We start from the raw sequence: 27,682 nt of genomic DNA, 5'->3' as shown, positions 1-27,682 counted from the left end.
AGAGGTATGCTGCTTGACATCAGCCCCGCCAGCATCCACTACTTTGTCAACAAGTAAAACTGCGTAAAATATGACCTCATCATGTCTATAAAGCATTTTTCTCTGGAATACAATCAATTGAACAAAAGAAGAACTTTCTCACCTGGAGATGTCCTCTCCGGTAGAGTATTTGTGGTGGCCAGCAAGGAGACCAGGGTGCAATTGTTGGTGGTTAAAGCTAAAGGAACAGCAGAGGTGAAATGGTATGGGCAAGATGGAGGAACCACAGTGCACCATCAAGATGAAGAGAAATATTTCTACATGGAGCACATTATTATTCAGGATAAAAATAAAGGAGATGGTTTGTATTTTTTCCTTTGCAAACTTGTTTTAGAAGTGATTGCATTCTACCTGTTTTGAGCCCTAAGTTCACTGCCATGCCAAAAGTTGAATCAAAATGAGTTTGATTTGTTTTTATTTTAATAATAATGTTCTAAAAATGTTTTTACAATGCTTTTATCCTAAACAATTGCATGCACAGTGGCATTCCATGCCTACATGGTGCCCTGGGCGACAAGACGCAAGGACTGCAGTTATCGATTATTTAAGTAATCGATTAATCTATCGATCATTTAGTTCGAATAATCGAGTAATCAGATAATGAACATTTAATGCATAGCAGAATACATTTTAGGAAATATAAAACAAATAACAGTTTATGCTTGTAATAATATTTATTTTGGCCTGCTATGATTACACTTTCAAAAGATCATTAAATGCAAATACAAAATAAAATTCCTGAGTGTTCCTTCAAACTATGCAGAATTGCACTTTCATTTCACAAGGGCAATAAATGCATTTAAAACACATAAAATACCTGAGCTTAGCCTCAAACGGTATATAAATAAATTAATACATGAGGATCAAAGTACAACAAAGGAAAAATTGCTGACTTGCATAGCAAAAGTCTACTAGCCTAAATGCTATAAAATGCTAACTTTTTTTTAATTTTTTTTTTTACAAAGCTCTAAACAAATCGTTCACACACATATTCCCACAAAAAAACTGCTAAATGTACTTCTACACTAAATAATAAATGCATAAACAAACATGTTAACTCAAACAAAAACCTTATGTTGGTCTTATCAGGGAGCAGCTGGATTCAGGCATGTTAAATGAGTTATGTCTTATTTACTCTTGCCACTAGAGGGCAGTGTATCTACCCAAATCAATAAAACTAAATGCAAACGCTTTCAAAACAAACCATTACAATGCCACTTATTAAAGGGAATCACGGAAAGACATGTTGATCTTGAAAGATAAATATTAGTATGAGTTATAATAATTTGATATTAAAACCACTCCTAATGTTTTTGTTTTAATAAAATTAGTAAAATTATTTTAGCTAGTAGGTCATCATTGTTGGTGACGTTGCAGGGCGATGATGTCACATGACCATGCTGCTTGACTTCCACCGTGTGACTCTAACTATCTGAGGTAGTGATTTATATACGCCACAAACTGTCAGTGGCGAGTTTTATATTAATTAGAGATCAAGCCAATGAGTGTGTTTTGTCCCTCGACTGATACCGTAGTATTCCCTTTATTCCACAGTGGGGTGTAAGGCAGAGAGAAAGGCGAGTACACAGGCGTTCAGATTCGCAGCTTGGACTGCGCTGTTTATGGACATATGCTTAGGCAACTCCTCCTTCACAAGCATACAATTAAATATAAGTACCATATAGTGAAAACACAACAAAAATAATATTCATAATTCTCACAATTAATAGATAAGCAAAATACACAAAATACTTACTCAGACTTTGGTCAAACTCTAAACATTTTAGCAACTCGTTTAGCTCAACAAATACACTGCATGGCAATATTTAGTCACAATATACAAACTATTATGCTGGGAGCCATTATCAGGAGTCTTGTTTGTTGTGAAGACAATACTCAAATGAACGTAAGTCACAATGGACCTGCAGTAAACAGGAAACTGCGGCGTCAGTCGAGGGACAAAATGCACTCATTAGCTTGATCTTTTATTAATTTGAAACTCGCCATTGACACCTTGTGGTGTATTTAAATCACTACCTTACATAGTTAAGGAGTGACACTGTAAAGTATAGCAGCGTGACCTTGTGATGTCACCGCCCTGCGACGTCAACAACAATAGCGACCTATTAGATAATTTTTGGGTTTGCAATTTTAAAAATTTTAATAAAATGAAAACATTAAGAGGGGTTTTTATGTCAAATTATTGTAACTCGCAATAACATTTATCTTTTAAGAACTACATGTCTTTCTATCCATGGTTACCTTTAAACGAATCCTCGAAGCGGCAAAATTTGATTCAAAGCTTTTTCTCTAATCGACTTATTCAAGTTAATCGTCTAATCATTACAGCACTATTTGAATTTCTTTACCATCTTTATTTACTAATCATAACATTACATATCACTTTGCGACCCTCTTGAGGATGTGCACTAACACTAAGTGATGAATGAGCAATACTATATACAATATCTAAAAAAAAAAAAAAAGAAAGTAGCAGCCTGTTTATACAAAACATTTTTTAAATTGGTACACTGAAGATAATATGGAACACCCAGTTGAGGTTTGATGGGCTTCACATGTTCACTTAACAAATTTGTCAAGGCTTAAAATCTTTTTGAGCTAAGTTTGAGATGTTTGTTCAATGCATTATTGCTGCTTCTGCCCAATACTGATTTTTAACATGCCTTTTTCCCTGTCAAGGATCAGAAATCATTCGCCAAGGAAAGAGTGTATACCCTTTTACCTTTAAGATTCCAAATAAGTAAGTCCTCTTCTAGCATACTACATGGAAATACTGTACATAAGTCTTGGGACATACAATAAAATTATCAGTAGTTGTAATAAATTGTTTCGCACTTCCTGAATATTCTTCATTTTAACAAAGTACATGTATCACTAATGGCGTACCGCAAGCAACACGTCACTTCCGCTCATTAATATTCATGACATTAGCTACTGTTGCTAAGTAGGGACAAGCCACCATTTGTCCCTAATAGGAAATGAATGGAAATCGTGTACGAAGGAGATGTTTACAGCGCTAAACCTACCAATTCTCTCCGAAAATGATGTGCCTGGTGCCAAATTGACTGGCAAAGATGTGGAAGAACATAAAAATGTTCAGTTAAAGTGATGGCTTGAGTGTCGAAGGCTGAAAAAAACGAGAAAAAAAACGAGCCGACCTAAGCATAGCTTTAGCTTTTTTATCGACGCGACTGACAATGACATTCTCCTGTTTCAACAAGCTATCCTTTACCATCAGCCCTGTCTTTCTTATATATCCGCTGTTTGTCCTACGTCTCTTACAGTTCTTGGGGGTAATTTAGTTAGCTTTGTGTAGCGATCGCAAATGCTACTCAGTGACAGCCAACGAACACTTTTATTTTTTCATTGATAACACATCTTATTTCTATAATTTATTTACACTTCCCCCTTCCTAAAGTTGTTTTATATATAATATAACAGAAACAGTAACAGTGGCAGTCAGATACCATTGTAATTCTTTTCAGGTCATTCATTGTCAGACAGAAGCAGTACAGCACAACGTTACGCTAAAAGAATAAGTTAAAAATATAAAAATGGCGTACCGATTTGTCCTCTGAAAGACCATGCCAACCCAACATAATGTTTACTGCATATGAAATGTGAATGGATTCACCGAGCTGGTGTTAAAGTCCGCGCAAGTTGATTACGGTCTTCACATTTTTTCCTTCCGAGTTTTTGGTTTCCGGAAACGTAAGAAGAAACATCCTTCAGGTGTCGTAATGTCTAGTCGTTTCAACAAGTAACAAAAAAGCAATGCGTGATCGGCATGTTCGTTTTTGAAAGATTACCGGCGAAAAATAGCACAAATTACGTTAAGTCTATGCGAGGGCGGGTCTATAATGTCCCACTTCGGCTTTACTTCCGCTTTACGATGCAATGTCGCGGTCTCAAAATAGCCTGCGTGCGGTACGCCATTGGAAAGCACTTTTTAGCAGTCAGTCAGTCACGGCTGCTCGATCTGTTACAACTCCTCTGACAAAAAAAAAAAAAAACTCAAATGAAAAATGAGGTCATGTGGTGAGCTCAATACTCTAGACTGGTGTCCCAATACTTAAAGGGGAAGTTCTGAATTTTTTACATAAGACCTAATGTTCGAGTTAGCGGGGGTTTAATTTAGGGTCTCAGCTATCGATTATTTCAGTAGTCGATTAATCGATGAACTCCTTAGTTCGAATAATCGAGTAATCGGATAAGGAACATAAAATATTAAAATACCTGAGCTGAGCCTCAAACGGTATTAAAAAAATAATAATAATTGAGGATCTATGTACAACAAAAGAACATTTGGCTAACTTACATTGGAAAAGTCCGCTAGCTTAAATGCTAACTTTTTTTACCATGCTCTTAACAAATGGGTCAAACACATATGCCCACAAGAATGGCTTAATATACCTATTAATTACAATTGCATTTAAAAAAAAAAACAAAAAAAAAACATTAGGTCAAACAAAAACTTAGCTTTTGTTGGCCTTATCAGGGAGCATCTGGATTTTGCCATGTGAAATGATGCACACTACCCAAATCATTACAAGTAAATACAAACACTTTCAAAACAAACCATTACAACACCACTTTAATTACACGAATGCTCGAAGCAGCAAAATTTTAATTCGAATCTTTTTTCTAATCGAATACTGAGATAATTGATTAATTGTTGCAGCACTAGTTTAATTAGTCGGTGGAGTTAATTTTAACAAATTCCGTGCAGTTTGTAAGCTATTTGTTACTTTTAGGGCTCTGGCGTGGCTAAGCTAACTCGAGTCAATGGTCCCATGTTAGTATGCCAATAAAAAACAACACGCAATCCCATGCAATCAGTCGTGTTGACTATGTTCTCGGGATAAAGTTATGAAAATTTACCATTGCATGTCAATTATTGTAGTATGAAGAGCAACATTTGTAATCCAGCAGCTCTGCAGGGAACAGGCTGCAGAGCAGAGTGATATTTTTTCCACTTGTGTGTTTATGTCGTAGCCAGCAGCAAGTAACCACAGTTTATATGGTTCCACGTGCTTCATAGGGAATTTGTGGAAATTTTCACTTGCCCATTGCTTCTGTTTCCACAGCCTCTAAATGCACATTTCACCATATTGCCGTTCTTCAGTCAAGACTCAATACACTGATTTTGCATTCGAGGAATGTGGGAAGTTGGAGTTTTCCAACCTCCGACCAGGAAAGATATAATGGGAAAATTGGGAGGAAAAAAAAGTACCCCAACTTCTTGAGATGCTTGAATCTGACGTCACACGACAAAATGGTGCTGCCCATCGAAAAGCAGACCGTCAATAGTAAAACTACAGAAGGCAGATAACATTGTGTGCTATTTACCTTTGCCGTCATTTTTCCTCCACTAGTTGATCGCTTACGAGAAGGCAGGTTACGATGGAGGTCAAAATGTCTTTTAATGGCAAAAATGAAAACAGTTTGTCACAATCAGCCATATTGCTGTTTACATTCGCTTGGAACGCTTTGAGGTCGCAACTGGTATCATCCGAGTAGGATAAGTCTGACTTCCCACCTTCCTCAAATGCTACATGAGCTCGAGTGGCTGAAGCACTCCTGTTTGTTGTGGTTGCATTACGCATCTAAAAAAAATTGTCCTGCAGAAAAAAAACAAGTACGAGAATTCTGTATTATGAATTTATTTGACTATGTTAGATCTGTTAATATTGGTTTTTATTGACATGCTAAGACGGGACCATTGACTTGCACTAGCATAGCCACTCCGGAGCCCTGAAACTAACAAGAAACTGACAAACTGCATGGAATTTGTTGAAATCAACTCCACCAATTAATTAACCCCCCGCTAACTCGAAGATTAAGCCGTATGTCAAAAATTCTGAACTTCAGCTTTAAGTCCGTACACGTCCTCAGCAAAATCACCAAATAAGGATTCTTCCATTCAAACATTGATCATTTGTTTGCAGAGATATGCCTTCATCGTATGAAGGGAAATGGGGCCGAATCACATACAGTTTACAAGCTCAACTGACTCAGTCAATTTGGAGCATTCACAAAACGAGGATTGAGTTCCCATTTCTTACCAAGTCTGAGTTCCCCTTTGCCTCCACATCAGAAATGTTGATCATCGGTCTTAAAGTATGCAATTAATTGTTTCAAAGAATATTCCTTATTATATTCCTGAGATTTGCTTTGTAACTTTGTGTCTTTGTTGCACAGGAGCGGCAAAGTGCAACCAAAATTTCATTTTACGGCTCTGGAAAGGTTACTTTGAATGTAACTTCAGAGAAAATGGGACTGACGCAAGGTGAATACACTTTATTCCGTTCGCGTCATGAGTGTTGTACGTGATTTTAAACATTTGTCACTCATCATAGGTCAACAAATGGAAGTGTCTGTTGAAGTCATCAATGGCTCAAATAGTGCAGTAACTCCCAAATTCTTCCTTTGTGAAAAGCAAATATTTGTGGCTCAGTCAGAGACGCTTGTGCACACAAATGAGATTCTCTTCGGTTCAGGCCAGTCTGTTGCGGCTCGGACCAGTCGCACCATCAGTAATGTTCTAAGTATCCCTATGCAGCTCCACCCTACCTTCTGCAACTGCTCCGTGATCAAGCTCGAGTATATGCTCAAGGTAGGCATGGGAAAAAAAATACATTCAGAAATGCTAGTAAAATGTTCCTTAGCTGTATTATGGTTGGCAAAATCACTGAACTAAACTAAATCTACTCTAGTTTATTCTTCTATCATACATCTTAGTGCCGAGCCCTTCCACATATAGAAAGAATTGTAGTTCTTAAAAGATATACGTTAATATGAGTTAAAATAATTTAATATTGAAACCCCTCTTGATAATTTTTGTTTTTATACAATTTGCAAAATTAGTTTAATAAGAAGTCACCATTGTTGTTAACGCCGCAGAGCAGTGGCGTCACTGGGTTACGCTGCCGAGCTTCCAGAGTACCGTAATTTCCTGAATATAAGGCGCACCCGTGTATAATACGCACCCCAAATTTACTTGTAAAATCTAGGAAAAATTATTGTACCCGGTTATAACACGCAGAAGAATACAAGAAAACAGCTCGTGTACAGATACAGAAATGTCATTTTACTGACTGGTGAAACACAGCACAAGCATAGCACATTGGTAGTACAAAGCATTACTGTTGTATGAAATTTCAGGTTCGCGGTGAATCAGTAGCGGGCACACTTTTGCTCAATAGACTATGTTTATTTATGACAATTGCAGAATATATGTGATTTATTGATTACAATCCCACCAGAGCAAGCAAACAGGTATCAAAAACAAGCACAGCAAGTAGTAACCTTACGCTAAGTCTGAGTTTGCCAACCTCACACCCCCGCGTTACTGTTACAGCAGAGTGTCCCTTAGAAATGAAAATCGCTTACCGTGACAAAAGAGTGGGAAGCCAACAACACTCCAGTAAAGCGGCAAAAGGACAAAAGCCTGGCGATCCTGTCCGTGACGCCACTAATGTTTTACGAAATTTCCAGGTTCGTGGTGAATCAGTAACAGGCACACTTTTGCTCAATAAACTCCATTTATTCTGCATTTTCTAATCAATAAACAATTACCATAAACTGACATTATTTACGGTAATAATATGATTTGACAACTTCTCCAACTTACCAGAATCTAGGAGAAAACAAAACAGATGTGACTTTTCTTTTAAAGGCTGCTGTATAACTTGCTCGTTTCATCATGATGAATAAATGTTTCTTCCATGGATTGTTACAGTAAAATAAAAGTGAGAGTGTAAGTCAGAAATCCGTGAGAGCTCATCGCTGTCAACACAGCAGTAACAATAGGAACTATTGTTGTTTGGGTTTGAGTTTCCCGAGGGACAGATATAATTGATGGACACACACAGGAAGTCTGTGTTTTTACGTATGTTATGGTCCGAGTTGCGGAGCTGAAATGAACGTTGACTCAAATGAGTTCAAGAAACTAAATTCTGTGCTTTATGAAGAGTGAGAAAATGCAGAATTTAACACAGACGAAATCATTCGGCCGATTAGAGTGAGGTATTACCGAAACAAAATGGTGACGTCGCGTACCGTAATACCGTAAGAGAACCTTCCTTGCGAACCTAAGTAACTTTTTATCTAAAATACTCCTAAATCGGCAAAATCTTGACTCTATTTTTAAATGATGAAACAGTTTTAAAACTTTAACATATCGAAAGCAGACAAGTTGAACTAAGGCAATAACGGGAGCAACTTTAACAACTTTAAAGGTTGATTCACAACATTAAATGACTTCCAAACATAGCGAAGGTTACCATGGTTTTTTGGGGTTTTCTTTTTTTTTTTGGGGGGGGGGGGGGGGGGTTAAAAAAACATGAAAGGTAACACCAGTTACCTTGCCAAGAAACTAATTACTCTTACATTCAGGTAATGAGTTATTAACTCAATTACTTTTTGGGAGAAGTAATTTGTAACTGTAATTAATTACTTTTTTAAAGTAAGATTAACAACGCTGGCAATTAGCTATAATATGTTCAGTCAATGCCCTCAAATATCGGTATCGGTTTGATATCGGTATCAGATTTTTGGCGTTAGACAACATTGGGATACCGGTTATAAAGTCATTATCGGACAACTCTACGTACAATTTGTATGTGTGAAACTATCTACAGTTGGGCATGGCCATTAAATTTGTTTAAAGTAGCATTAAAAGTGGCATTAAAAAGCAAAATATGAGATTTGCTGATACCTGTAGAAACCCTGTTTGATTACATCCTGTTTACATGTATTTTCGCTTCTAAATCTGTTTACAGAAATGGAATCTGTTTTAAGCACTATATATATATATATATATATATATATATATATATATATATATATATATATATATATATATATATATATGTAGATTGAACAAATGTTAATTTAAAACTATGTTGATTTCAAAACTTTTCCAACACTTAACTGACAATGAATTTCCCAAAGGATTTGCGTTGCATTTTACAAAGAAATCTAGGCCAGCTGAAATTTGAGCTCCTCTTTGGCTAATCAGTTACAGGGTGTCTTTCTCTGTGTAAACTGATCTGGTGGCCTCAGGGAAGTGTGCTGAGTAACACTGACTGTGCTATTCCAGTGTACTGTGACAAAAGCTTTTACTTTTTCAGATAAATGTTGGCAACTTTACTGAGCAACAGAACAATAATCTCAACATATGCAATAAAACATATGTATAGAAACATATTTTTCTGATTCTTTTTCTTATTTTTTTGCCACCCCAGCCCCCAAAGTCCATTTGAAGCCAAAGCAGTGCCAAACATTTCCTCTCATTCTTTCCATTGGGTAAATTTGTACGACTACACTCAAAAATAAAGAACCAACTAAAGGTTATGCATATATTTGGTTGCAGGTCATCCTTGGTGACCCACTGGCTAGAGATCCAGACATCAAACTTCCTGTGGTCATTCTACTGGGTCCATCCCAAGATTCTTATCCATATCGTCAAAACCATAAAAGGTCCATGGGACATAGAAGCTTGCCAAATTAGTGTCATGTGAAGGGAGATGTGTGGCTGGCTATATGTGAGTGTTTTGTTTGTCTGTTTGTTTTTTTGCGCTTCTGTTTGTCAAGCAGCAATGGCGCCACCAAGGGGTGTTTCCTATTAAGTACATAACTCCACGTGTATTCATTAATAGTTCTGATCCTTTCAGTGAGAATCTTCAATGTAAATAGTCATGAAAATACAGAAAACACATGAATGAAAAGGTGTATTTAAAGTTTTGGCCTGTACTGTATATTGAAATAATGTATATAGTAGAATTTGTTTTCCCCCGTCAGCATTTTTTTTTTTTTTTAAATAATGACTGTTTTATAATCCCTGGTGAGAAAAATGAGGGAATACTTCTAATGAAGGCCTCTTAAAATGCTGCTCAGCCAAGCAAAAGTGGAAAATACCAAACATCAAATGAATGTTTCTGTTTGTGACACTTTTGTCAGCGACGATTTTTCATTGGAACTAAAATTGGAAGTGAACACAACGATTCAGCCATTGTGAAACATCATCTGGATACTGTATTGTTCAATTTGTAGTTTTTCCTATTGTGTGAGAAAACTCTTTACCCCTTCGGGCAGTATCTGCACATGCCAAATTGTAGGGTGTGTGTGTGTGTGTGTGTGTGTGTGTGTCTGTGTCAATGTGTGTGCCTGCTTAATCAATAAATATTTGGAATATAAAGAAAGATCAAGTCCATACAAGTATGAAAACAAAGGCAATCATAACAACAACCTGTGATCGTATCCACATGCAATGAGTTGAAAATTAACATTCTTGCTTTATTCAGCCTAGACATAGTTTACATTCGATATTGTCATTTTCATTCAAACCATAGACTCCATAATGATATTGACGGGACATCTTCCCCAGACATTCCGCCACTCCTTCAAGTAGGGGGGCCGTCCCACACTCCGCTTCAGTCGGTCGAAGTCGGTCGCAGTTATTCTCAAACACATACAGCGATCCAACGCCAGATTTCGGTTGAAAAAGTACGAAAGCTGTACTGCATACAAACAGGAAACATTGTATCAGGATTGATTTGTTCGAGGATTCAAGGTTATTATTAAAGATCGATCGGGTCCGATCACATCGTTTTCAAAGTATTGGAATCGGCAAAAAAATATCGGACATGCCTTTTTTTAATATATATACAGTGGGGAGAACAAGTATTTGATACACTGCCAATGGGAAAACCCATTGACAGTGTATCAAATACTTGTTCTCCCCACTGTATATATATTTTTTATTTAAATCGTTTTCTAATTGTATTTAACGTTACAGACAAAATGTCTTACACTCATCCAGAGTAGTTTTGGCTTAAAGTAGGGCTATCAAATTTATGGCGTTAAAGGCGGTAATTTTTTTTTTTTTTTTTTTAAATCACGTTAAACAATTAACGCATGCGCTGCACGACCCACTCACGCATTGTCGCGTTCAATCTATAAAGACGCCGTTTTACCTATAGATAGCGCTAAAAGGCAGCGCATAATGAGTAGGGAGAATTTTGACAGACTTTGGAGCCATTTCTTATGTGGCTAAAGCCTTACATTACCTCTCTCAGCAATTAAAAGTAACGTGGGAGGCAATGTGGGGAAGAAAGGTAGTAGTTCATCATTTTCTTAACATCCTATGTTCTTTCCCAACGCAGAGAAGATATATCAATTGGTGCCCCTACGCACAGTCATGGTTGCACTTCCCATCATGCATTTGGGCAGAAGTTAAATGGCTGCAGTATCATTTACTGAAAGCTCAACAATTACACTAGATGGCAATGTTTAGTCACAATATACAAAGTCACATTTATCCTTTAAGAATTACAAGTCTTTCTATCCGAGGATCCCTCTCACAGAAAGAATGTTAATAATGTAAATACCATCTTGAGGATTTATTGTCATAATAAACAAATACAGTACTTATGTACTGTATGTTGAATGTATATATTCGTCCGAGTTTTATTCATTTTTTTCTTAATGCATTGCCAAAATGTATATGATCGGGAAAAATTATCGGGAATGATTGGAATTGAATCGGGAGCAAAAAAAAAAAACAATCGGATCGGGAAATATCGGCAGAGACTCAAACTAAAACGATCGGGATCGGATCGGGAGCAAAAAAAACATGATCGGAACAACCCTAGTTATTATTATAGTTTTCGTTCTATGCATGCATTTTGAAACGTTTTGAAAAAAATCAATGGGAGAAATTGACCGCTACGGCATTGGCGTCATATTTCGCAATATTTAAGTAAAATAAATGCTAACTGCCCGGTTCTTTGCACTTTTAACAAAGAATCGAGACTGTTTTACGTCCATATCTAAAAAGAATTCAGGGATTTACGCATTTATTCACAAGAATTTTCAAAGTAAAAAGCTCTTTGTGGTGAAGAGGCAGCGCCACAGTGGCTTAAAGACTAGCAGCACAATCGACATAATTACGTGAAATAAATGCTAACTGCCCGTTTTTTGTTTGTTTGTTTTTTTGCTTTTAATTAAGAATGGAGACTGTTTTACGTCCATAGCAGACCGACATAGAATAAACGGTGATTTTCCATCAAAATCATCAGTATGGTTGGCATCGAAATTTTCGACGTGAAGTGACGTTGAAACAACGTTGTTCTATGGTATGTCAGGCGATGGTTGGGTTAACATTGTTTTATAGTTGATGAATTAATGTTGACAAATAGATAGTTTATGATTGACTGGGAAATATAATTGAAAAGTCATTGAATTATGGATGATCTGGCATTTTGGTCGAAAACATAACATTGATTCAGCATTGTTCCAATATTATTAATAATCGAAATGACGTTAAGGTTTTGTAAGGATTTCAACGTTGTAACAACATTAATTGAGGGTGCAAAAGTGACGTTGAATCAACAATATAAGATCGAAAGTGGAATGTTGATCCAACATCTTTTCAACGTCGGTCTGCTATCTGGGTCAGCTTTGACGGAGGTAGCCCCCCTATTAATCAGCCCCGCGCCCCGTCAATATATTATGAGGTCTCTGTTCCAACAATATGTACTCTGAATTGTACTCATCATTTGAAAAAACGTACTTTCAACACTCAGTTGCTGTAAAAACACAAATTTAGAAAATTTGAAAATTTTGCAAAGTCCACCAGGTTCTGAGTCAACACTGCCCTCGGTTGCATGTTCAAAAAATAGAACACTACAAAACAAATGTCAAACAGTCAACGAAGTACAACAATTGCATCATAATTGTTTAATTAGATAATGACATGAAAATTATTTTGTGGTTATTTGTGAAAAAAACAAGCCAAAAATAGAACACTGCTAGGTGTGTCGGAAAATTTCTGGAACTTGTGACATTGTTCTAAAGTTGTGAGCATGATATGGTCCAAACCTTTTAACATGCTCATGCATTCTGAGTTATTTTTCATGGATCTAAACTCGGAATATTTTGTACAATTACAGATGCTTTCCTCTTCCCGTATGGCTTTGCACAAGTGCACAAAGCCAAGTCATAAATGTTTGGTGAGCTTGAACTTCACACGCCTGCACAGAGAGCGGATTGTTATAGCAGAGACTTCTGTGTCTGTGACCTTTTAAATATGCCGCAGGAAGAACAGTTAAACATTCTAAAATTATGAACCCTCCTTGGCCATGTGAAATGTCTGTACGAGAGCTGAGTTGGTTATAGCTCCAAAGATTGGACTGATTTCATATTAGAATAAGTTTGTGTGCAAGTTAAAGCAGGTATGCCAATACATTTGGCAATATACAGTAGAGATGTCCCGATCCATCGGGATGCCGATCCATCGGGTCCGATCACGTCATTTTCAAAGTATCGGAATCGGCAAAAAAATATCGGCCATGCCTTTTTTTTAATATATATATATATATATATATATTAGGGCTGTCAAAATTATCGCGTTAACGAGCGGTAATTCATTTTTTTAATTAATCACGTTAAAATATTTGACGCAATTAACGCACATGTCCCGCTCAGAAAGTATTCTGCCTTTTGGTAAGTTTTACAGCAAGGCTTTTTGTGCTGTCCAACAGCGAACTGTTGTGGTCGCTTTGCAACATGGTTTATTGTTTTCTTGCCAGTTCATTGTGGCTGCACGACGTCTCGGGCCGATAATGTTGTGCTTATATGATCCTTGGACAAGATTTGTCCGTAAGTATGGTTGTTGTAAAGAATGTACATGTTATGTTAGTAAGCGAAATGTTATATTTTTTGTATGAGATGCTTTTTGTTTATGTTTAGTGAACCTGTATAGCGTGCTAAGCTAACGTTGTTGCTAATGCAATGCTTGTGTACTTTTATTTTGTAGTTTTACGACTGTCTAAAGAGGACAATGGTTTGAGGCCATTTTATTAATAAATCAGATGAAAAAGGAAGAAGTCTGATTATTAAGGCGTCGTTCACTAGCTGTCTAGCTTTGGAAAAAGTAGACGCTTCGGAGTGAGGACAGTATAGACAGATTTAAATGACAGTAGAGTAAAATGCCCACTATAGTCCTTATGTACCGTATGTTGAATGTATATACCCATCTTGTGTCTTATTTTTCCATTCCAACAATTTATTTTACAGAATATATATATAATTTACAGAAAAATATGGCATATTTTATAGATGGTTTAAATTCCGATTAATTGCGATTAATTACGATTAATTAATTTTTAAGCTGTAATTAACTCGATTAAAAATTTTAATCGTTTGACAGCCCTAATATATATATATATATATATTCTTTTTTTTTTTTTTTTCTTTTTTTTTAATTAAATCGTTTTCTAATTGTATTTAACGTTAGCCATAATATGTTACACTCATCCAGAGTCTCTAGTTTAGGCTTAAATATCCCAATAACAGCGGCAATTAATTTATTAAAAAATGTGTCACGTTAAAATATTTAATGCAATTAATGTATGCGCTGCACGACTCTCTCACTCATTGTCGCGCTCAATCTATAATGACACCGTTTTACCTATATAGAGCGATAAAAGGCAACGCAAAATGAGTAGAGTGAATTTTGGCAGCCTTTGGAGCCTTTTGTTAATTGGCTAAAGCCTTGCAATCTCTCTTCCTATGAATAGAAATATCACAGGAAGCAATGTGGGGAAGCAAGGTGGCAATTGATCTTTGTCTTAACACCTTAAGTTAATTCCCAACGCAGAGAAGATATATGAGTTGGTAGCACGACGCAGAGTCATGGTTCCACTTCCCATCATGCATTTGGGATGGCCACAGTATCATTTACTGAAAGCTCAACAAATACACTAAATGGCAATATTTAGTCACAATATACAAAGTCACAAGTCTTTCTATCCGTAGATCCCTCTCACAAAAAGAATGTTAACCCCTTAATGCCTAAATTTTTTTCCAATAATAAAAAAAATAATTGGGGTGTGTTTTTACTTTCAAATAGATGCTAAATTAAATTGAAAGTGTTAATTTGAATATAGCCCATAAAATAGTCATACATTTAGGTATGATGCCGATTAGCGACAACAGGCAATAAAGGAAAACAAATGGCAAAAAAGGCACATACCCATCTCAGGTCTGAACACACTTTTATCGCAACATCTTTTTTCACTGCTTGTGAAATTCTGAAAAACAATTATTGTTTTTGTTTAAACACAGATGTACATCACATTTTTAATCAGACTAGAAGACATATGATGTAGATAAATAAATAAAAGATGATTTTTATCATAACAGACAGGGCACTGGCAAATGTGCTGGCAACAATCACCCCTCTATTGTCAAACCATTTGACTGCTCTTATGCAGACATTGTCCACAAGAGCCTCTTGCTCTTCAAATGTCCCTCTTCGCTTCTTCTTCATCTATGAGTCTGCACTGAAACAGCACCCACGCAGGCGATTGTGCTGCACGGTCCCAAGTGCAGGTATGCCCTTTTTTGCAAGAGCAACAAACAGATCTACAGATGAGAACCAGTTATCAAAGAACAGCAGGATGAATGACTTGTGCAAGCTTGAGCACAATGTTACCACTGGCTCCTATGTCTGGTTGGCCTGGTACCGGATCTATTTTCCCTGTGAATATGTCAAATGAGTGCACCAGACCTCTTGTGTCGCACAGTACAAAAATCTTGTATCCCAATTTGTATGGCTTTTTTTTGGATATATTGCTTTAGGCTCGATCTGCCCTTGATGTAGCTCTTGCAGATCTTGCAGGTGCAGCACTGGTGGTTGGAGGTGGATGAGGCGGATCATCATCATCTTCCTCACTGCTGCTAATGTCCACTGTAGAGTCATTGCTGCTGCTTTCATCACCTGGTGCAGAAAATAATAAATCACTTTAGGAAACACCAAACATTTTTATCTTTTCGGTGTGTTCACGTAGTTACATCCATAGATGTCAAACAAGCTCAAACTTGACACAAACTCACCTTCACTTGCTTTATTAGGATTGTACTCCTCATCGCTGCCCTCACTCTCACTGAGAGCACTCTCAACAGGAGGTGGTTTGGCCCGGTGTGCTAGCTTTGCGTAAAAAGCTGCTGCATTCATTTGTATTTCTGCAGAAAAATAAGGTAAAGAAATTACTGTTATAATTTCAAAACAAAATGTGTTGAAAACCATCAACATACATACATTTGCTTCTGTTTGGTAGTTATCAGCTCATGCTGTGTTCATTTTTCATTATATAGAAATAAGAAAAATAAATCAATAGCAATGACATTGTTTATGCAACACGTTATGTTTATTATGTCTACAGATGACAACAAGTGTGGCAATGTCTGAATAAAACGTGTCTAAAAGTGGAACGACATGGAGGCACCCGTGTGCACCGTTGCATATAAAGGATGCGTTCATTTATTTGTTCTACAGAAAAATAGTAACCACAAATGCCCTTTTTTATGCAACACATTACTTTTGTAATGTTTACAGATGATAACGAGAGTGATAGTTTATAGATAAAACGCGTGCGAGTGTTGCAAACCTTCGACAAACAACGCATTTACGTTTGCGGGGTGGCGGGGGAGGGGGGAGGTGCTTTTCCGATGATGCCGGCTGTAGCGATAGCGCTACAAACCAAAATCGTCATAGAGCTTCAAAAATACTCATCATAGAAACTCTATCTCATCGTGTTAGCAACACAAGTACACAATAAGACGGTACATATTTTTTTATTTTAGCTGACTTACCTTGAATTGAATGAATTAGTCAAGTTGGTGCGCAGGACTTCGACGTGGCTTTCATCTTGAATATCACGGTCCGGAAAAGGAAGCGGTGTTGTCTCTGGTCGGACACGACTGAAACTAATGCTTGAAAAAGGTTCCTAGGCATGTGTTTGACATTAATGTACCGGCAGTGAACAAAGGCAGACGATATTTTGGCCGCTTTCAAAGCGGGAACGGTATGATGCCGAATCGCGACATTCGGCGTTAAGGGGTTAATAATGTAAATGCCATCTTGAGGATTTATTGTCATAATAAACAAATACAATACTTATGAACTGTATGTTGAAGGTATATATTCGTCCGAGTTTTATTCATTTTTTTCTTAATGCATTGCCAAAATGTAAATGATCGGGAAAAATTATCGGGAATGATTGGAATTTAATCGGGAGCAAAAAAAAGCAATTGGATCGGGAAATATCGGGATCGGCAGATACTCAAACTAAAATGATCGGATCGGGAGCAAAAAAACATGATCGGAACAACCCTAATATACAGTATACCTAAAAGTTTTGAGACACACCTCACAGAGTACTAATAGTTTTTAGTGCAAATTCAGGTCACTCGTGAACCTTTTTTTGTCATCAGCAGCATCATGTGAAGTGTGACATCTTCCTCTCAACCTGAAATTCTACAAATGGATGAGAACATCTTTGGAAGTTCATTGGGAGTATTAGCCAAGACTAGAACCTGCCAGGTAACTCTGGCTCCTTATAAAGTGTGGAGGTGGTCAGCTCTCTCTTACTCTCACACACACATGCACTCAGTGACGAGTTTTGGAAAAAGGATAGGGTAGTGCAGTTTCTGGAACCTCCCACCTCTAGAGTTAGTACCATGACAACCGTGTGGGCCTGCTGGCGTCTTCCTGTCTTCACCAGCCGCCGTTGCCATGGTAACTCCCCACGGGGCTCCCGCAGATCAGCGGGATGGGCGTCCAGTTGACTAACGTTCTTCCAGTCTGGGAATAGCCGAGGGAGGAAGGACAGGCCGTCGAGCAGGCGAGGGTTTCTGTGAATCAATGCAGCAAAACCAAACAGTGCCCATCATTCCCTGCATGTAACATTTAGTCCTATCTTGATTGAAAGATCTTAAAAACAAGAATGCACACAATGTCTTAGGCTTTCGTTGTTACATAATGTTCACTTCGTTGTATACAGTAATAATAAAGACGATTCTATTCTATTTTAGTTATTTGTCCCTGCTAAAAAATCTGAATAGCACCAATGCGGTGAAAACGTCAAGTGCAGTGGTTCTTAACTTTGCTAAATAGGGGTGTGACAATATATCGTAATGGTGATATATCGTGAAACGTTGTATCCCAAAAGGTTATCGATATGCTCCTGCCAAGAATCGAGATATCGTTTTAAAAAGGTGTCAATGTTTAAAAAAAGAAAACAAAAAAAGGGACCAACAAGTTGCTACCAAAATCTTCCACCATAATAGTGTCTCAGGTAACTAAGGCTGCCATTGTCAGTGCTCGACGCCCAATCCATTTAGACTGCGAACGTTCGTTCATTCGAAATAGGGCTGCAGCTATCAATTAATTTAGTAGTCGATTAATCGATGAACTATTTAGTTCAAATATTCAAGTAATCGGATAAGGAACATAAAAAAATTTACCTGAGCTTAGCCTCACACGGTATTTATACATCAAAAAAAGATGATATATGTACAACAAAAGAACAATTGGCTAACTTAGATAGCAAAAGTCCCCTAGCTTAAATGCTATAAAATGCTAACGCGTTTTTACAATGCTCTTAACAAATGGCTCAGACACATATTCCCACACAAAAAAAAGGCTAAATATACCTTTAAACTAAATTACGAATGCATTCAAAAAACCATTAGCTCAAACAAAAACTTAGCTTATGTTGGTCTTTTCAGAGAGCAGATGGATTCAGCCATGTAAAATGAGGTAGACTAGAAGGCTGTGTATCCACCCCAATCAATAAAGATAAATGCAAACACTTTCAAAACAAACCATTACAACGCCATTTTAATTAAACAAATACTTGAAGCAGCAAAATTTAATTTGAATCTTTTTTTCTAATCGATTAACTTAATTGTTGCAGCGCTAATTCGAAACCAGAGCATTCGCAGTCATTCTGTCCGATTTTTGGGGAAGTAACTGAAAATCCAGAGGTAAATAACCTTAAACGGCCCAAAATGACCTCATTGCCTGGCATTAGCCGCCAATGACGGCCATAAACGTTCAATCCGTTTGAAGTGGGAGGGATGGCAGCGAATGAACAAACGTTCATTCGCTGCCACCCTCCCAGTTCAAATGAATTGGACGTCTACTAATGATAAACTCATTCCAATTCGCAGCAGAAGCTTGTTTTTCTGTTTATCAGTTATTTGTAGAATATCCTAGAATGATTTCCTGACCAAATTATCCATAATCGTTGTATCGCCATATCGTCAGATCATCGTTATAGTGAGGTACCAAGAGGTTCCCACTCCTATTGCTAAAGGTACCAAACCCCTCAAGTTTCACATGTGCATCCACCGAACACTTTTCAATGCTACTATATCTAAGATAGCCAACTAACATCTAAGCGAATTCTGGTTCAAAGTTCTTCTCATTTGACAGCATTTTTTTTCAAACGGATCAAAATTTGAGTCCACTCTGCCCATAGGTGTGTTATACATCTTCTCGTCAAGTGCGAGTCAACCTTCCACTGAGCAGACCAGATTCTGCTCCAAGTATATGGAGGACTAGCAATTGAAATAAATGGAATAAAGCAAGGTTGTCAAACTCATTTTGTTTTGTAGGCCATATTTAGGCATTTAGAGGTAACGTAGGCTTGACCAATGTGCATGTCATTGCCGGTACTAGATATCAACTATGCGAATGATTCGCCACTCCCGGTCTAAATGGATTGGACGTCCAGCGCCGTCTGTGGGATGAGAATATGAGCATTCAGTGCCAGTCTTTCCTGTTTAAGTGAATTGGACGTCTATCATTGTCAATGGACGCCAAAGAGTTCATTTTTGCTCACTTCTTTGTTATTGTTATTATTGCGAGTTTAGTTGATCTTTAGTTTTCTTTAATGTTAACAAGGAAACAATGTTATGCAGAGGTGTGCTTATAATAATTTCATAGACAAATTTACTGTGGCAGCAGAAAGTTGGGGGGCGCGAAACATTTACTTCTTCCTGAGGGGGGCCTAATAGAAAATAATTGAGAAGCACTGATATGCATTAATGCTATCAAAGTTCAAGTTAACTTTAATAACTTACAATAATGTACTTTGTGTAAAATTACAAATAGAAAATTCTTCCTAAAATGTATATCAAATGTAAATTTATACACAGTGGCTGACTTGGCAATTTTGGGGCCTAAGGCGAACATAGCCAGGGGCCCTCTTTATATGTTCCTTTAACACAAAAGAAGCAGGAAAGGTAGCCTCAAAGGCCCCTATCTACATACAACGTTTCAATAAATTAATACAAAATAAACAAGAGTGAGGAAATATAGCTTCATATTGATTGTATATCAGAGAGAAAGAGACTGTGTGTATGTATCGAGGCTGAAGATGAACAACTACAATCAGGCATGAAAATGGGTCAAGGGTTAAAAAGGTGGGAAGGGTGTGGAGGAAATATGTTCCAGTACACTGTACAACTAGGGCTGTCACAAACTACTAATTTTCTCCCAATTAGTCAGCCGAGTATTTTTACGATTAGTCGACTAATCTAATATTTATTTATTTTACTTTTTTAACTAATTTAGCAATGAAATTTTTCTTGATGCTTATAAATTCACAAAAACATTTTGGAACACGTAAATTCTTTCTTGAAGTACAAATAATCATGTAAATAACAATAATTAATCGCAAATAAACAATGTCTTTTTTGTTTTGTTATTTGTTTGTTTGGTATGCTGACATAATTATGCATGACAAATAGTTGGGGGTGCTGCTGGCTCCGGTGCCCCAGGCTCGTTGGAGCAGAGGTAGCTGGTTGGGGGCCCCCGACTGGTTGGGGACCTGGGACGATCGCCTACTTCGGCTTAATAGTAGATCCGCCTATGTTTATACAGTAGTCCATTACAATGTAGTAGTTACTATTATTGTTATCATTTGCTGCAGCACAACTTCTTTAATTGTTTTTACCTCTCCCATGTGCTGTATTCAGCCAAATGCCAGCCATTCAAACCTGTTTATCACAGTGAGTTGTACTCAAAAAATCTGTAGACACTCATTTCATAGTCCTACTGGCTCCAACATTATGATCTTTTGTACAAATGAATGACCTCCAGTGGCCTAAAACTGTACTGCATGATATTTCTGTTATTTGTTTCGAATATTCTAGTCACATTTCTATCGGGGAATTTTCTGGGTGGACAAAATAGTAATCAGCCCAGTATGATATAATGCTGTTTTATACCAATGCAGACTAAAATACACTACTAAAAATGTTGATTGAATACCTCAGACAGCGCTAGTCAAGAGAAACCAAAATCATAGTTCAGGCACATGTGCTGCTCTCATTCATGCCTTATTTTACACAAAAATCTTGTCAGAGGCATAGTATTTCATCCTGCATTTCAGGCATTACCAACAAGAAACACATTTAGGGATTTGGACCTTGTGCGGCTGTCAGCAAGTGCCTTACACTATCTACTGGTGTGTGTTTGTTGTTGTTTTTTCAGTCACTTATTATTCCAAGCTGTAAATGTGTCTTCAGCAAGGATTCATTTATTTCAAATGCATCACTTTAGTACTCATCACAGTGACTTTAATTACTTACACACAAAGTGAAGGATGATTCAGAATGATCATTTATTGGAAAAACGAGAGATAAATGTTCCATGGCAAAACACTCTCAGATCTAATGCAACTGTAATTTCATAAAAAATCCTTAAACATACAAAAGTTGACAAGGCGATTCAGTCAGTGTTACGAGAAGGCAATGTACCCAACATTCTACACTAATTCAAATACAGTACTCCGTTTATTGTCTCTAGTTATGCGTGCAGTAATACTTCTAACTAGCTCAAAAGTGTCCGACTATACTGTGCACTTGTAGTATGGGGCGCCGTTTGTAAAGCAGCACATGCTGAAATTTACGACATTTTCTCACATTTAGCGCCACACAGTGTTTAAAATGAGGTGTAAAATTTTTAGAGTCACTTTTTTTTTTGCACATTTAAACATTATTTAGCAACTTAAATATTTATTTTTAAATAAAACGTTTTGGACCTGATTGTTTAAATCCAGAACTAAATATTTAATTTAAATCTTAAATTTATGTCCTGCATCCTAAATGTTAAATCTGGAAACGGCTGGAACTAAATATTTAGCTTAATATACAAATTCACATTACTGGAGACTTAAAGTAACAAAATAAAAGCTGCGCACACAAAATACTCTTTAAATAGTTTCTCCTAAATGTGTATTTTAGCTATATATTGTTATAATCACAATGGCTCACGTCCAAGAGCCGGCCGACTGCTACCGTTGAGTAGGTTTTATTCATTTCTAATCAACGTAAACAGACAGTCTGAGCTGCTCCAGCTTTTATTTTGTTACTTCCGGTCTCCAGTCACGTGAATTTGCATAATACCGTTTCCAGATTTAACATTTAGGATATAGGATACAAATTTATGATTTAACTTAAATATTTAGTTCTGGATTTAAACAGTCAGGTCTAAAACTTCTTATTAAAAAATAAATAATTAAGTTGCTAAATTGTAGCCTGGTACTCCAGACTCACCGCTGTCTGACCACCATTAAGCGGATAAAATTTCCAGGGCGGAGCAAGCCACAGCAAGCAGACAGCGGAGTGGACCAATCAGCGACGAGCAGATGTGACGTTAGAAACGCGACGAGGGACTTGCGCGCGGAAGTAAACATACGAGGAGAGCGGAGTTTATTCAATATGGCTAGCGCAAGACAGACTCTTGTCAATGACTTGTGTCGATGTGTTTTTGGTCATTTAAAACTGATTTTACCATGGATTGAACATATTCTCGGCTCTCCTGTTCGCCATCTGTGTTGTTGTGGAGACGACTTCCGACGCAGAGGAGTGACGTTGCTCGTTAAGAACACGTCACGCAAATAAACGAATCTGATTTGACGATTGATTTTGTACTTGCTCGAGAGGCCGTTAATGGGCTGGGTCCCAGACTATTCTCTCAGTGTTTGAAAAATACAGGGAGAACAGTCTGGCCGTGCCAGGCAAGCTAAATTGCGTTGTAAATGTGCAAAAAAAAAGTGACTATAAATTTCAAACCATTTTAAACACTGTGTGGTGCTAAATGTGAGAAAATGATGTAATTTTTAGCATGTACTGCTTTACAAACGGCGCGCCATACTTGTAGTGGTGGCCTTTGGAATTAAAAATTGGCTGAAAATAAAAAATACAATAAAAAGAATCCCTTGACATGAGATGATTATACAGAAATATTTTTCAGAGAACTTATTTATGAAACTCAGAGAAGCAGCCTCCTCTGCAAAGGTGGACATTGCATATCTTGCAGCCAAACACACTCTCGTGTCTTAGTCCCTTGTTGGTGCAGTTGCGGCAGCGCCGCGAGCGTTCGGACATGCGCTCCAGGCGGTGTCCGTACTCCACGGGCGAGTCGGCGTGCCTCTTACGGGCGGCCCGCTCCATGCCTCTCGCCCCCTGGTAGTCTCCAATGAGCTGCTGGGCCAGACGCACCCTGAAGTGGCGCTGGGTGAACTCCTTGTCGTCGAGACCGGCGGGCGGCGTGCCCTCTCTGCTTTCCCTCAGGAGGACGTACGCATTGACGATGCACACGTTGACGTAGAACCACAGGAAGTAGCGCCACCACTTCCTGCACGGCCGGCCCACCTGGTAGCACTCGCTCAGCTGGTCACACAGGTCCACTCCCCTCCTGTTCTCCTGGTACAGCAGCAAGGGGAGTGGTCTCGGTAGACCCGAAGACAGACCTGAGCTCTCCATGCTGTCGCTGTCCCCGTCGCCGTCCATCTCACTGTTATGCTGCTCCCCTGGACTGATCCCCACAATCCCTGGTGCGGAGTTGGTGGACAGACAGCTGATTACCTTGATGTCCCGTGTCACCGTAGCAACTAGGTTGCCACGCTGGCACTGATAGAACTCCCCCTGTGACAGCTTACCCACATTTCGTGGGCGGAGGACCTCAGGAAAACCCTTGCGCCCCGAATGGGTGGGCCCGCAGGCGTACAGTTTATCTTTCAGCAGTTTAAGGAGAAGAGGCACCGAATTGAACAAGCTGTCCATGTAGATGTGGTGGTGCTGACCCTCCAGGCCCCGCACGAGGGAGGTCACCACCCGGTACCCCTGCAGCACCACTGCACGGTCCTCACTTGGCCGCCCGACGTGAATCTTGGCCCGGTGGCAGTACCCCGAGCGTGAGTCGCACAGCATCCACACGCTCAGGCCTTTCTTCAGCGGCTTGGAGGGCATGGAGTGCGTGGGCGGAAAACGTCCCTTGGTCACAAGGCCGCTCTTGTCTATGGTCAGACAGCGGTTGGGGGTGTACGCGTCCCACATGGTGTTCTCCAGCACATCCAGGAGAGGCCTGATTTTGAAAAGGCCGTCATAGCCGCGCTCACCACGTACAGGCTCGGCCTCCCTGTCACAAAGCTGGAGATACTGAGTGAGCTTCTCAAAGCGCCTGGCGGTCATCGTCTTTTTAAAGCCCGCGTTCCCTATGAAAATGTCACTGGCCCAGTACATGCCACTATCTGGCAGCTGATTGATGCCCATGAGAATATTAAGGCCCACGTAGGCTCTCATCTCCCTAGCGTGGGTAGGGTGCCAGTGTGGGTCCGTTTTGCCGCTTCTCTTTTGCCGATAGAGGGCGTTGTTGTTTGTTTGTTCCACCATGTGTTCAAAAAGCGAATCTGGGAAGAGTATCCGGAAATAGTCACGGGGCTCGGCGTCGTCCCCCAGCGAGTGCTGAGGGCCGCTGGAAGCACTAAAAGTCTCAATAGAAATCACCTGGTCCGGTTCGCCCCAGAAGTCCGGAGACGTGCAGTCCTCATACAAGTCTTCATCGTAGCCGAGAAAGCTCGCTCGCTCCTCCTCCTCTTCCTCCAAATCGGAGAAATCGAGGTCAGAGTCGTTCGAGGTGGCATCGGAGCAGTTAGTGGAAGTGGAATAGTGGCACTCCTCCGAGTTGTCCTCCTCTTCGTGCTTGAGTCCATTGCTCCCAGTCACTAAAATGATGTTGCAGCCTCCCCCGGCCACAAGGCTGCTAGCCGCCGACGCCGCCGCCGTGCTCTCGGACCCATTCTCCCCCACGCCGCCACCGTCGTCGTCGTCCTCCTCCTCCTCATCTTCGTTTTCTTCCTCCTCCTCCTCCCGCGCTCCGTCTTCCTCGTCCGAGTCGGGCTTTTTGTAAGGAATTTCAAACCACTTCACATCGGCACAAAGATTTAGCGGGTACTCTTGGCTGTCGCATGCCGCACTACTTTCTGTATCCGCGCTCGTTTCCAAAATGGTAAAAAGCTCCCTTCCGTTTCTTGCCGTCGCCATGTCGGGGTATTAAAGTGCCCCTGCATGAGTCCCTTTTCGGCGTGTTTTTTTCCACCCGGCAGGGAAATAGACGCACAAAGCAGTCATCCGAAGTGAGTCGATGTGCTCTGGAGCGCGGAGTCTCGGTTAAACGCTAAAGCAATGCGGCGTTTGAGGGCTCCATTCGCATTGTTTCCGCTCCCGGTTCTTTGTGGGCTTCGCAGCGCAGTGTGGCCGCAGACGTCAGAAGCTGCATGCATGTCCTGCTCGCTAGGGCGTTTTGCGACTGCAGCTGGTGGGGTTGCTAGTTCGCAACGCTGGCAGATGGCCGCTCGCTTTTCTAATGCCCGCTGGCATTCAGCGTAGCCGTCATCTCTGGGCAGTTTGCACAAAAACATTACATTCACAACGAGCGGGCTTACGAGACGCACTTTTGTCATCATCACAACACACACTGAAAACGTTGGAAACATGAGTCAAAGTTAAGTGCACGTTTCCACCAGTGTAAGATACGTCAACACGCGTATGCATTGTGAGCACAATGCTCTGAATGCAGTGATGCACATCAAACAGTGTGGAGGCACCGGCAAATGGAGTGAGCAGAGAGGCAGCGTGTTCATTCATAAACATGTGTCTTCCCTCTGACAGGTTCCTACATGAACCTGAAGCCCTATAGGCTATTGTGGAATTAGGGACCTCCCTCGCTTTTATGAATGTGGGCAGATACACTCATGTGTTTTACTCTTGGGCTGAGGGTGAACAGCTCCCCCTGATGAGATTGATGGCTCCTCTACTTTTCCACATACTGTAGTACACAATGCAAAACTGCAGATTGGTATCTTTTAAAAAATGATAGTGTAGCCAAAATTGTACTCCAGTAAGAGTAGCGTCACTTCAAAATAATGTTACTTAAGTAAGAGTAAAAGTCATCCCAAAAATGTACTCAAGAACAAGTAAAAAAGTATATACTCAAGTCATGAGTAACATTGTATATAACTGCTTATGATGTTTGATTTTTTTTTTTTTTTCCCCTAAACAAATTTTTTTTCTCGGCACAAATTTATATGAACTGTTGTCATTATACTCAGGGGTGCACATAATTTTTTTGCCCAGGTTCTCAGAGGAGGACCTGGAGATGTGACTTTGTCCTCATTGAGCTTGAGAGCCGACCCGCCTGATGCGATAAATTTATGACAAGCTTTACTTAGAGCCAATTAACTTTAATTAATTATATTAATAATTAATGCTTGATTAACATCAACTGGCACAACAAAATTGCCATTACTTTGAAGTGAAATGTAAAGAAATAAAAAGCACCAATTCAAAATAAAGGGCATTATGCGGCTCCCACATTAACTCCAAGCCTTTTTAAAAGTGGGATGTCCTCCTCATAAGACCTCATTGAACGTACATGTTTAGCTTTGTAAAATGCGAGCAAAAACATGTTTGTCAGTGCATGTCGCTGTTCATTACCTTTATTCCGCCACTTGTCCATAGGGCGAGTGGGTTCCTGTTTGACATCGATAGTTTGCTTAATTGCCACATGCTCTCTGTTTTTTTTCGTGCTTTTCAAAGTTTGGATGGCTGAAATTCTTTGACCCTACATAAAATGCGCTGCTCTTACCAGCGACATTGGGATTCTCACGGCACATTTTGTACCGCATTTCCGTGCGAGCATCATTTGCTTCTAGCCATGGTAACTCCTGTAGCCACTTTTCAGCAAAAGTCCTTTTTTTCGGTAGCTCCGGTGACGTCTCTGTCATCTGTCTTTTGACAGGGGTGGGGGAACACGGAAGTAATTACTCAGTGTGGCCTGCCTCATCGACATTTTGAGAAGTTATTTTCTCGTGTCCGCCGCAAATACAGTGGTCAGCCATCGGTATGCAAAAGCGTATGGAAGCCGTTGAGGGCCAGCGCGTTTGTCTACGTCCAGTACGCATGCGCGCATGCGGACCACTTATTTGCACCCCTGATTATACTGTACTACAGTGATCCCTCGTTTTTCGCGGCTAATGGGGATCACAACCCGCCGCAATAAGTTAAAAACCGCGAAGTGGCGCACACCTTGCCTGGCACGGCCAGACTGTTCTCCCTGTATTTTTCAAACACTGAGAGAATAGTCTGGGACCCAGCCCATTAACGGCCTCTCGAGCAAGTACAAACTCAATCGTCAAATCAGATTCGTTTATTTGCGTGACGTCTTCTTAACGAGCAGCGTCACTGTTCCGTGTCGGAAGTCGTCCCCACAACAACACAGATGGCGAACAGGAGAGCCGAGAATATGTTCCAATCCACGGTAAAATCAGTTTTAAATTACCAAAAACACATCGACACAAGTCAATGACAACAGTCTGTCTCGCGCTAGCCATGTTGAATAAACTCCGCTCTCCTCGTATGTTTACTTCCGCACGCAAGTCCCTCGTCCCGCCCGTCACTGATTGGTCCACTCCGCTGT

At 39.5% G+C, this 27,682-nt stretch overlaps 1 protein-coding gene and 1 long non-coding RNA gene across 2 annotated transcripts; one reads left to right on the top strand and one right to left on the bottom strand.

The window, feature by feature from the left end:
* The first annotated feature begins 79 nt into the window (after positions 1-79).
* Positions 80-10,619, top strand: LOC130913815 (arrestin domain-containing protein 3-like). The gene is made up of 6 exons (XM_057832692.1): positions 80-340; positions 2,740-2,800; positions 6,009-6,180; positions 6,262-6,349; positions 6,420-6,676; positions 9,437-10,619. Exons 1-6 carry the CDS (start codon positions 82-84, stop codon positions 9,572-9,574), a joined length of 975 nt encoding a protein of 324 aa, XP_057688675.1. The 5' UTR covers positions 80-81; the 3' UTR covers positions 9,575-10,619.
* A 4,486-nt stretch (positions 10,620-15,105) lies between these two features.
* On the bottom strand, positions 15,106-16,988 carry LOC130913513 (uncharacterized). Its single transcript, XR_009062776.1, has 3 exons — positions 16,723-16,988; positions 15,964-16,092; positions 15,106-15,847 (listed from the first exon to the last, which is right to left on the bottom strand). It is a non-coding gene; the product is annotated as an uncharacterized LOC130913513 (long non-coding RNA).
* Positions 16,989-27,682: the final 10,694 nt, after the last annotated feature.

The sequence above is a fragment of the Corythoichthys intestinalis genome, chromosome 3 (genome assembly GCF_030265065.1).
Source record: "Corythoichthys intestinalis isolate RoL2023-P3 chromosome 3, ASM3026506v1, whole genome shotgun sequence".
NCBI lineage: Eukaryota > Metazoa > Chordata > Actinopteri > Syngnathiformes > Syngnathidae > Corythoichthys > Corythoichthys intestinalis.
Note: the sequence above shows the minus strand (reverse complement) of the source record. Positions and strands in the feature narration are given on the sequence as shown.